This window comes from Struthio camelus, chromosome 27 (genome assembly GCF_040807025.1).
Source record: "Struthio camelus isolate bStrCam1 chromosome 27, bStrCam1.hap1, whole genome shotgun sequence".
NCBI classification, from domain to species: domain Eukaryota; kingdom Metazoa; phylum Chordata; class Aves; order Struthioniformes; family Struthionidae; genus Struthio; species Struthio camelus.
In genome coordinates this window covers 7372168-7384811 of record NC_090968.1, presented here as the reverse complement: position 1 = coordinate 7384811, position 12644 = coordinate 7372168, and the positions used below count along the sequence as shown (strand labels likewise).

At 41.5% G+C, this 12644-nt stretch overlaps 1 protein-coding gene across 1 annotated transcript in view; it reads right to left on the bottom strand.

Annotated features, from left to right (window-relative positions):
• ADAM9 (ADAM metallopeptidase domain 9) overlaps positions 1-12644 on the bottom strand; it is a 46016-nt gene that overhangs the window by 30240 nt on the left and 3132 nt on the right. Inside the window, exons 2-4 of the mRNA XM_068920537.1 lie at positions 3680-3777; positions 2263-2327; positions 1090-1168 (exon numbers count right to left, since the gene is read on the bottom strand). Of these exons, the coding sequence (XP_068776638.1) occupies positions 1090-1168; positions 2263-2327; positions 3680-3777 (242 nt within the window). The remainder of the gene's footprint in view (positions 1-1089; positions 1169-2262; positions 2328-3679; positions 3778-12644) is intronic.

The window sequence follows — 12644 nt, the reverse complement described above, 5'->3', positions numbered from 1 at the left end:
CAAGGCAAATATATTCCACTCTGCAGCATACAAGATTTTCTCTGGCAAGTGCTTTTTTTTGAATGTTACTGTAGGTGTCAGATAGATTACCTCACCTGTTGTTTCAGCACTGAACTCACAAAGCACTTAGAGCATGCAATAACCCTTAGGGGCCACTGTGACTTTCATGACCTCTTGCTGAAAAAGCATTTTTCCTCTTACTCAATCACTTGCCTTTTTATAGGAAGTAAATACTCGGTTGACTTTGGTGCTTCATTTTCAAAAACAAGACCCTATGAATCATACGTGACTAACAGCCCCTTTTCAAAGGAACAACACTGATGCATAACAGCAGTGAAACCATTAGAAATACTCTCATGCTTTTCAAATCACATTACTCTTATTCTACATAAGCAATTAGATTTTCAAAGGCAACCTAGAAAGCTGCCTGCTTGTACAGGAAAAGAGGGCTACAAATGCTTTTTTAATAGAATAATCCCAATGCTACATAGACAACAAGCATCTCAGGAACCAAGATGCATAGGTAGGATGTTTCCTGAGAAATGCTCTTCCCCTGCCCTCAAAGGTTCTCCAGACTTGATAACATCTACCCATTTTAGCTGGTCCCAACTTTCTGGGCTAATGGATGCCCGTTAATCCTCAAAAATTCTTAGACCCACTAAGACACAGTATTGCAAAATTGAAAAGACAGATCAGCCGCTAACCATTTATTTTGACTTGCAGACCAGTCTGGAAGTCTACACCGTGTGTAAAAGTAAAAACTATATTCAGTCATTAGACAATCTCCAGACAGCTGTTCTGCTCTGCGTTCTGATCTCCATAAGAAACAGGACTTGTGTCCAAAAAGGGATACAACCACTCCACTATATGACAAGACACCACCACTGTCAGATAATGAGGTATTTGGCAGATGAGAAAAGCTACAGGCTAGACTCGCATCCAAAAATCAAGGGTTCTCTCCAGCACTGAACTGTTTCACTGCAGCATGTGAAAAAATAAACTATCAACTTGTTAACATGACTCCCTCATATTGTAGAGGCTCAATGTTCAAGTCGCCTTCAGTAAAGTATAAAAAGAAAGAAATCTTACCTGGAGATCTGGTTTTTCAGATTGCAACTTCCCCTCCTTATTATACGTATACACTGTGAAATCTTTGGGCAGCAATTCTCTGCGAGAAAAAGGGATAGAGGAGAAGGAATACAAGAGAAATATCACGAAATGTCTATGGCACTATATAAGGGCAGTAAGATGACAGATCCTCACCTAAAGTGTCATGAATATGTAAATTGCAATTAATTAAGGAACAGATTCAAAAGGAAAACCACTAAAACTTAATGAGGGAATGGTGCACTGATTAGGAATAATCTCCCTACAGCAAAAACAAAGATACTAGAATGGCAGGACAGCTATCATTAAGTAAATCAACCATCTCATCCAGGGTAAATACAACAAGTGACAGAAAACATTAAATTGTGCTGAAAGCTCGCTGGGTTTCATGCAGAAGATGGAAAATTGCAGCACTCAGTCTGCTGCATGACTTCTCTTCCTCAGTTTTGGAGAAAGCGCATTGGGAAAGTCTCCCATGATTAAGGCTGCTGACCCATACTGGTAAATCCATTGATACAGTGAAGCTGAATTCCCACGTTCCTGAGGGTCAGGGGCTTGGCAAGTGGCAGCAAAGGATCCCCAGGGGCTTGTTTATTTAAATAGTTATGTCTCCTTTGTATATTTTGAGGGTAGGAGGGCAGTTTTAAGAGAAAAACAGCCAGATAGATGATAACTTCCTGCTGCTACAAGTCACCCTGTAAAAGATTAAAAGCATAAAAGATGACATCTCTATATGTTAGGGACATTAAGGCCTTGGATATAAAGTCAGCTTCCTCATTTGACACTACTGAGGCAGGAAAAAAATTAAAACAATAAACAAAACCTAGAAGAAAGCAAAAACGTTTACTTGAAATATAGCTCAGTTTGTTTATTTTCAGATATGAATGGAGAGCACCATTGCAATGATTCCCCAGATCCCTTTTGAGCAAACTACTGCTTCCTTTACTGAAAGGGGATCACCAGGGTTGTAGGAATTCAGTAAAATTTCTGGCTGATAGCCAAGACTGTGTGACTCAATCCGCTTTCACTGTCTTTCTCTGTAGATTTCACAGAGCCCGCATGTAACTGTGCTTCTCATAACTAACCTAAAGAATCAGAGCTAACATTTTGACACAGTAAATGGAATGTTATAATATAGAGAAATTCATCACTCACTCGTTCTTTTCTAGATGAATTGTGTATTCTTTTCCTTCTATCTCAATAGCATATGACACCTTGTCCTGAAAATAAAAGAAAGAAATTATAATTTACCTATGTTAGTGAACAGAATATTCTTTACAGGAGACAGTCCCTGCAAGCTCCATTGCTATGGATATAACGTTCAGATCACTACTATCACCTTCTCTTAACTCAGGACTAGTCTGTACTATTAACCTCTGCAGATACAGCAGCAAAGTGCTGGAAAGGCAGCCGATATTGACAAAACTTAAACCATCTCCTTGAAGTATGCAAAACTTCTGTCGATCTGAATTGCCTCTCCCATGATTCTTGCTGGCATCACAATGTGGGTTAAGGGATCAGGTTTTTCTTGTGCTTCTAACCGACTTTACTGTGCTGACAAGACTTCCCAATGAGAACCTGACCTCAGGCCTCAGAATTTACGTTGGTTCCCGGACATCCAGCAGACAAAATGACTGCCTCGATAAGTCATGCCCACACACCGAAACTAACAAACTTTCCTTATTAATCTTGCTGATTGTCCCAGACCAGGAATAACTAAAGTGTGGGTGAGCCTGAAATCTATTTTATAATTGTCCCTATCTCGAGAATCTGGCATATTTTCCTGTGTGGCTGGAAAAACGTCACATGAAGAAAACTATTTCAAAATAGCTTTGTGGTTTTCTTATTCCACGTTTCTAAGACTTCCAGGGGGAAAAAAATGCTCAGTTACAGCTGGAAAAGGACAGTAGAACTTTGTTATTGAACATACAGAGTGAGCCAGTACCTCCACAGCCTTGTATAAGTGCTGCACACAGTAACTAGGGTCCATAAATAAGCCAAATCACCTGATCACTATATTAAATATCACAGCAGGACTCCTAGTACGCAACTGCAATAAACTACAAGGCATTCTTGTTAATATTAAATTCTGCCAAGGGACTTAGGACCCAAACAACAGTTGGTTTAATCCAAATGCCTTAAAGGGTGCAGTCTTTAGTTATCTGCCTATATCAAAGTAATTTAGGCTGGGAAATGCCTCTGGTCTCTAGCCCAACTCGCTGCTCAAAGCAGGGCCAGCTGCAGAGTTAGCCCAGGCTGTTCAAGGCCTTCTCCAGGCAAATTCTGAGCATCTCCCAGAACCGCCATTCCACCACCTCTCTGAAACTTGTTCCAGTGCTTAACAATCTTCATTACGATAAAAATTCCCTTGCTGTAACTTGTAACCTCTGAAGCCAGGAAGCATTACCAGACCTGCACTAAAGTCAGTGCTAGATGTTACACTTTCTGTAAGGATGAATACTTGTTTGCTGCTAGGTGAGTCAGACAGTGGTGAGAATTTAAGGTCAGTTTTGGATGGGCCTTGTTAAGAAGTAGAGAGCTAAATGACAGTATTTGTAAGAATGCCCAGTACCTGTACGGAGGACACACTGGAGGCCTCTCGTCGTCCTCTTCCTAACCTCTGTGGAATTATAACTTCATAGGAAGACAACAGAGAAATCTGCTGGAAACCTAGAAAGCATAAGAGAAAGGCTATCAGATTAGCATGTCTAAAGAAACAAAACAAGCAGAAGGATAAGGCACAAGGAAGAAAACACAATTTCAGGAAAAGCCACTTCAATAGGAAGGAAGTAGCCTGTAATTCTGGAAATTCCAATTCAAGTCTCCAACTTATCTCAAACTCTTGTTGAAGTCAGGCCACTTAGTACAGGTCTACAGCATGGCACTGAGGAGATCCCTGAGCAAGCTTACAGCTCTGTCAAGGAAATTAGCCCGCTGGAGCCCTTTGCCACTGCGCAAGCTAGCTCAGGTAACCCCAGATACCGATTCTCGGCTTCAGCTCTCCATCTGTGAAATGACATTAACACTTCCTTCCCCCAAGAAGAACAACACTGAGAAGATAACTACCTTGCAGGGCAGTCAGACACTTATTTTAAACACTTTCTACAATGCCGTAGGTGCAAGTACCAACAAGAGACAGCATACTTACAAGCTCTACTTATAAGAAGCAACATACCACCACACTGCCCAGATACAACACGCATTTCAAGTGCTGTATCCCCTTTAAGGTGTGCTTCCGAACAGAAAAAGCCAAAGGCTCTGATGCATACAAGAGAGCACAGAGCAAACCTCAGAGCAAAACACACTCAGATTGCCTTGTGAAGTGCCACAGCAAACAGCAGAGAAGACACCAAGTTGACCAGAATGTTTAAATCGAAAGCTCTGCAATCCAATTAGTCTCTTAGAAGTGTCTATCTCATACAACACCATCTTTCATCAGCAGAAACCAGAGCACTTAACAAAGGAGGTCAGCACAAAGAGAACTTGTTCAAGGACACACAGAAAGACAGTGTCAAAGCCAGGTGTCCCGAGCCGCAAAGCTGTAGAAAAGCACCCACTCGGCTATGCAGACTCTCTAGATTAGCTCCCAGAGGCTCCAGCAGTTACTGTTCTTCCTAATGGTACCACAGCACAAAGCCAGCTGAGGAGAACTCAGCATTACGCCCTCACCCCTGCACATGACGGTCAAAAGCATCTGACAAAAGGCCAGGACTACTAATTATGTTCTCAGAGAGCACTTAAGGACCTTATGAAAACAAACGAGGCGAAATGAATGTATGCAACGCAAAGTAGCCTTTTGCAGGAGATAACTTTATAAATAATTTGCATATGCAACATCATATAGATTCTCTGATTAAACAAAAAACAAGCAGAACTCTCCAGTCCAAGTTTCCTTAATGAGAATTAGGCCATTAGTTTTTGCAAGCAACAGTTTTACACTGATTGTGTAAACAATAATAAATTGCACATGTAAATCAAATTTCCAATCAACAGACACTCTCTGAGCTCAGCTCAAGAGCCACTCCCCCTGGAAAGTGGGAGGTCGGTTGTCCTGGGATTGCATACAGGATTAAGAGCAACAGTTTTACTAGCTCATGGCAATGGAATCAATGAGCTCATCAGAAGAGCGCTAGCTTTCAGACCTAAAGGTAGGGGGAAGGGAAGAGCTCTACTCCTTGTAACAATTTATCTCTAGAAAAACATCACACATCTTAGGAGGCGTTGGCCTTCAGGAAGGGACCAAGGTACCACATTCATTTTAAAAGCAGCAACTTCGAACATACAGAAAATCAAACTGCAACTCAAAACACTGTTGTGGCCTTGCAAGTTACACTAAGGCATTATTATGCACTCAAACCTTCCTCTGGAAGCCTGCTCCGTCATTCGAGAAATGGCCTGAAATCTCCAATCAATCTTTCAATGTCACAGGTTCCTTCAAAAACCTCCCTCAGGCCAGCAAACTACACTGAAAATTAAACTTGTCTAGATGCTTGCTCACCTTCTCTTCATGTCAGCAGCAGAGTGCTGACCAACCTCAGAGCAAGTCACCTGAGTGCAAATGCTCATTACTGAACGCGGGGAGGGAGATATTTTGCAGCACTGCAAGCACAAAGCGCTGTGCTACTTCAGTGCTATCCTAAGAACATCACTTCAGATTAGTGCTTCAAAAACATGACTGCTTTAATCCCAGACACCAGAACAGGATCCTTCATGCTGCTGATCTTCACGGAGCACAGCAGAAGTATACTGTAGAGAGATCCAAGTCCCTCCTCACAAGCTCACCAGATCTCTTCTGCCTGTTGCTCCTTTCCAAACTTGGCTTACTGAGCCCTCATCACGCGCTGTTTCACAGACAGAGGACATCAGGGAGCCTGATGCGAGCTGTGCCCGCGCAGCGCAGTTCAGACATTAGGTACAGCCACTGGATCCCTGGTAAGTAAAGTCTTCCTATGAACACGTTCACCGTTAAATATACAGGCCTTACTGCTGAAGTCAATGTGTGTTTAGAGATCACCACTGAGGCAGATTCACCCAAAGAATGAGGGAGGGGGATTTAATTAAAGCTCGACTAGCATACAAAACTATTCTTGCGTCTTTATGCTTTCTAACAGAGCTCTTAGACAAAAGAATTCTTACCTCTTTGCAGAGAGAAGCTGCAAATTAAAGAACAAACTTTCTCTTCTTCCTCCAGGTGCTTTAGAAAGATCTGTCTGCAGGCAGGAGAGAGCTGAGCATATCTCCTTGCTCACATCAGGAAATAGCAGACAGCTGCAGCAGACTCAGACCTTTGCAGACCACAAAATCCCATACCTAGGAGGCAGCACCTGAGGAGCTCTTGGACGCTCAGCGCCATTCAAGTGGCGCTGGTGACACCAGAAGAGGTTTAAAACACATTGCTACATTTCATATGCTATCCTCTGCTGTACCGCAAGCTCACTATATAAGCAGAATATTTAAGGAAAACAGTAAAACATTCAAGACCCACATCCTCACATTGCTGCAGTCGTCTTTTCCTCATCTCTTCCTTCTCAGGCAATATCTGGACAAGCATACTTTAGCAGCCCGAGGCACAGACTACACTGGTTTTTATTTTTTACAAAGGATGCAGCCCTCCTCTGTGGATCATTACCAAAAAAGCAGCATGCAAAGAAGCATGTGGAAAATTATTTACACCAAGACAGACTATTTTATTTATTTCACAGTTGGTAAAAGCATCTGGGGGTCGCTTGGCAGCCTGCAAATGCTTTTAGCTGTCTTAGACCAACAGTACAGAGTTACTCTACAGCAACAGATGGGCCTTGTACTGACACTGCCACAGCAGCAAGTGAAGGCTGTGACCATTTTGCACTCCTTTCAACAATAATATCCTCAATGAGGAAGCAAAAGCAATCAGATTGCTTTCATTTCTTACTTTATAGTGTCCACGTGTGTCTGCTTGTGGAGAACACAGAGGTATTAAAGTGCATCTACTTGTAATAGAACATTTTTGTCCACTGAAGTATAGCCAGAGCTACATTGTTTCTCAAGAAAACACACGGTACACATATCGCAGCAGAATTTTCATTAAGTATTGTGATTGTATAAAAGGTAGAAAAACCTTCCTCAAAATAGCCCTGGGGTGCAAAGGCTAGAGAAAGTACAGTTTCAATTCCCCTTGGCCAGAAAACAGGAGAGGGAAGGGCTATTTCCTTCCCTAGGGTGAGCCACCAAAAGTATATGCTCTGGCAGATCACTTTTCTACATTTGTCATTTCCAACCACACATTTTTGTTCATACCCGGTCCTAAGCTTTAGCAAATTGCTGCTCTCCACTTGTTACTTCCCCAATCCATTCCAGAAGTGCCTGTATTTAAGTGGGGGACAGGACACTTTGAGAGACTTTTGGAGAAACCCTTATGGCATGTGCTGCAAAAACATTAGGGCATGCTTAAATAAAAAAAGCGCTCCAAAAGCTGTACGCCTCTCCAAAAGCACACTTGGAAACAGAAGACAAAGGAGTGAATCGTCATACAAAGCTAACATAACTGGGAGGATTTTCTGGGAATAGTGTAATTCTAAGAAGCTTCCTCTAAGAAAAAGAGCAATAAGAAAGAATATAATTTTCTACTCAGAATATTCTGACACTTCTCCCCCCACTTTGTGCTCTCCTTTCCTCACTTCGCTACTATCAGCTTGGAAGTTGATTTTAGGTACAATGTGCTATTCTTCCCTTCATTTTGTGTAAAATTTGTTAGAGGAGGAGGAAGAGTTTGCATTGACTACAAAGTGCTTCCTACTGGAATAAGATAAAAGTGTAAGAAGACACCACCTTGCTTTCCAATCTATTAGTTGAACTAAAAAGAGAACAGCAATGTTTACATTAAAAGTTTGAGCTTAATGCAAATAGGTTTCCCTTTAACTTTCAGTTCTCTTCCTCTTCTCCCAAAACCCTCTGTTCTCTCTCCATGCCCTAGTAGGGATTAGATTGACACAAACTCACTTATTTACAAAATAGACAAAAGTTTGTTTTGTGGGACTCTCTGCAGAAAACAAAACAACTCTGAAAAGCAGCACACTCCATCACAGGCATCTCCCAGAACAAAAGCATTCACTCTAGCGTAGCAGACACCTCTACTGCATCTACTCTCACTTCATAAAGAACGTATTTCCATACTGACTGCCCCATGCAACATTTTGTTCGTCATTAGCAATCCTCAAAGAAGGCACCAGACTCCCGTTATTTGGAAATCAAATAGAAGTGACATGCGAAACAAAGCAGAAATTAGAAGACAGGCAAAAAACAATCCTGCCTCTTCATCCTCCTCCTACTGTCAAAGGCTAGCTATATGGGATTGGCATTTTTTCTAGAGAGAAACACAAAGCTTGAAAGGTATGACCTTAACCCCACAACACATTGGCCATCTTTAGTCCCATCTAGCATGCACTGCCCTCCCAGTGACTAACACAGTCAGACCTCATCTCACTCAGGGAAGAAAAAAAATGAATTCAGTCTGACCTAATTAGCACAACACAAAATTGTAGTAAGGACAAAGTAGTTTGCAGCTATTGTAGCTGTCCAGCTCTAGCTAAATGCTAGGTTCCAGCATATTATGAAGGCATCATCCGACATGTTTCTGCAACCAAATCTGTATTAAGTTGCTACCTTCCAGTCAAGACAGTCACTGTGAGCATTCATGCACATATTTTAGTATAAAGTAAAAATGGTTTAATTCATGTTAACTAATTCCAAAAGAAAAGCAGAAATGATAGGAAAAGTCAAATCCAGATAGTCAGCTGTCTTATGTATAAGTTGTTTGAAGATATTTATATTCTACTCTCCCAAAATAGGCTAATTTTTGTAGCTTTTTCCTCACCCTCTTTTTAAAAAAATTCATCATCATATGATAAGCATGGATCTCAAGCACAGTAGTTTGCAATAAATTTTACAGTAGTCTACACGACTTGCATGCAGGTGCTTCCTGCCATTGGCCAAGACTGCTGTCTGAGTTTCACTACGTTCCCCACCACAGCATCTAAGAACGTACTTCTTATCGTTCACTCTTGGCTGTAATGCCAGTTGGGATTGCATTTCCAAGGAGAAAAAAGCAACTGCATCCACAGGATTTATCTTACCTCATTAAAGACTGCTTTAATTACCCAGCATCAGAGGCAACTAGGAAGATATGAATCACCTTCCCCTCCCCGTCCCGAATCCACGGGAAGAATTTTGTGTACGTTCCACAGCATGTGGGAGCTTGAAAACCATCAAAATAAGTCATAGCTGTTACTGTATTTCAGACACTGAGGTAAGCTGTTAGGGTATCTGCTCCCCTACAGATACGATCTATATTTGACACAGAAGCCAAGCTGCAGCTCTTATGTTTATACACCTTGACAGGCCTGCAGATCATTGGCTCAGCTACAGAAATACAGCATGCAGCTACATCCACCTACACAAAACAGTTCGTCCCAATTGTCACCCTTCTTTTTCAATACCTCTTTCCCAGGCCTATTAAAGTGAGATCACAGATAAACTCTTCAGTGTAAATATAAAATAAATAAATAAATAAAAATTTAAAAAAAAATCAGGAAAAAAGTTTAATTGCTGCCTATTCCACCACAAAATAAAATTATTTCATAAAAACAAGCTCATCTGGCACGTGACCAGCACAGCAGTTCAGGCTGCAGACAACTACAGCAGGGAACGTGCAAAAAACCACCACCACGGGAGGAATGGATTCTGCACGGCAAGCATCAAAAAACCCACCCTCCAACAGCACCACAGGATGCAATGGGACACCGGAAACGTCAGCAGTGCCTACAAGGTTTGATTTCTGCTCTGTCCCTTTCGAGGCGTCTGTCGGATCCCATACAACTTTCAGTATCACAAGTGTCTCCCATTCTTTATCATACGCAAAACACTAAAATTCCTCTGATGCTACCCAAATTCACTTACAGCTTTCTATTAGTGACCTTAAACACACAGGAACCACTACGACCATATACTTGTGCTTCCTTGTTTCAACATGCTCTGCTGAATTCCTAAGTGAGAGCGGAAAGTTTCTTATCGAGTCAGGAAAAAACTTGGTACTACACAGAAGGCAATGCTAACATTCTCTTTGAATTTATTCTGCGACTGCATCCAACCTAACAACTTCTAGCCATTTTACTCTAAAGGCTTGGACAAAACCATATCAGATCTATGAGCTCTGCAACTATCAGGGAGCAGCAATTGAGTTTGAATCTTCTATTAGTTATGTGCATGTATGAATCAAAAGATGCACATTGCTAAGGTATTAAATACGCTGACTCATTAAGTTAACCATATTTTTAATTGATTACAATTAATAGATGAGGTCAAGCGCACCCGTCATTTTACAGTTATGCAGAACACTGTTCACTAGAAGTAGCACTAAAAACATTATGAACTGGTCTAGCCCACCCACCTGCCCCAAGGTAGGATCGACTGAAGCATCTCCAACAAATGTTTGCCTAACCTGTGCTGAAATCTTCACTGATGAGAATTTCACAGCCTCCCCAAGCAATCAATTCCAATTTGTTACTCTCACTGTATAAAGAGTTTTTCCTGATGTCTAGCAGTTTTTCCTTGCTGTGGTTTTATCCAATTCCCAAAGGAGGTGGACAGTTTACTCCCCTTATCTCTAGCTGCAATATTTTAAGATTTTCAAAGTGTGTTGTCATATCCCCTCTCCTTTCCTTCAACTAAATAAAACCTGTTCTTCCAATATTTCCTTGTGGATCATATTTTCTAGACTTCTGACTGTTCACAATAGGCTCTACTGGACTCTCCAGTTAGACCACGTCTATCCTGAAGAAGAATCCAAAACTGGACACAACGTTCCAGTAAGGCCTCACCAGTTCAAGCTTCATGTGCTTCACGAAAGATTGCTTCATGTGTTCACGCATCTCCACAGGTTTATTTTTGTCATAACAGTCAGCACGGTTGACTGACATGCAGCTTAACCTATTCTAACGCTCATTTCCTTTTCTGCCAACGTGCTCTTGCATCTCATTTTTCACCCTCTCATATTTGTGCAGACAACGATGCCCATCTTAGTAGTATCAGCACTTTATGTCAGATATTTCTCTTACGTGTTCACATTAACTGGTTGGCTAATCCTTTTTTTAAAAGATGCTCGCGTTCTTTCTGATTGGATGGGCATCGTCTGAAAATTAAGTATTCTGTGTATTCCATTATCAAAATCACAAAGGAAACTGCCAAGCAGTATCTGTTTGTGAAGAAACTTCTCTGAACTGCACTATATACATCCTTCCAGAATGATATTTAACCACCAATTACTCCTTCAGTCTATTTCTTCAACCAAGTGCATACTAGGGAAAGCATGTTTAAGTGTAGTTGACCATTCCTCCAAGACGACAGCAGTAGTAAGATTTACTCTCCAGACTACTGGAAGTGAAAAACTCCTTCACTCTGATCATGTAAATATTATCTAAGTCCTTTTAAAAATATTTAGAGATTTACCCCAAAGCTCCATGCTAATAAATCTATTGCAAGAAGTAGGAACATTTCCTGTGAAGCCACCAGTTTCAATTCCTCTGATACCTCAAGGACTGAACAGCACCTTGCACCTGCATGGTGGTTCTCCAGCTCCAAAGCACCTGGGAACGTCAGCCAAGCTCTCCTTCTAGAGCGCGCTCCTTTCTGTTACTTTTCCTTCTGCCTCCTCCCTCCCCTGCTCTGAATCTTCAGACCACGTGGGTCTCCTTGTGTCACAGTGTCTTTTTAAAAGGTAGGAAAAGGTGACCAACTATCATGGCAACAGAAGCAAATTCATACTTGATTTATTACTCACCAGGAATACTTGTTTAACATTAAAACTGGCAAGAAACCTTACTCTAATTCCTCTTAGGACTTTACTGGGAGCGAGGGGGGTGAAAGAGGAAATTGAGCTTCTCTACAGCAATGATTGCTAGAACATGCTTACCTCTCTCCTGCTGAAATCCTGACGTATGCTGTGTTTCCTGTCTAGACTCTTACCATTCCTTCTTCCCTTTCTAAAGCCATATCCTAATTTGCCTGGAACACACCAACTATGCTCTTGTTCCACAAAAAGGACCGTCGCTCTTGTTCTCTGGTATTATCACTAACATCCTTTCCATCCCTGAACGTAATTTTACAAGGAGAAACAGACCAAAGCCACACTATCCTCCTCTGGTGCAAGATTATTAATCTCACCCTGGACAGCATTCTTCCGATGTCAATGGCCCAGGAAACCCTGCCCTTTCATCTGAACAGCCACAATCTGGACCATGTTGCTTTTAAGAGGAGCTCCTTGCATATAGAGCCCACTCATTTCCTCTAGATCTAGTCAGTCGTGCAGATGTCAACTCACTTCATATGGTGGAGGTTCATGGGAAAGCTGCTTTCTTGGAGGTGTCACGATCTTTCAGTTTGGTGACCAAAGCAAACCACTCAATACAAGTTCAATCACAGAACTCCGTGGAGTTGAGCAAATAAACTGTTTTTGTCTTTTTTCTAAGTTTCAGCTTGAGAAATGAGAAACAATTGAGAGAGGC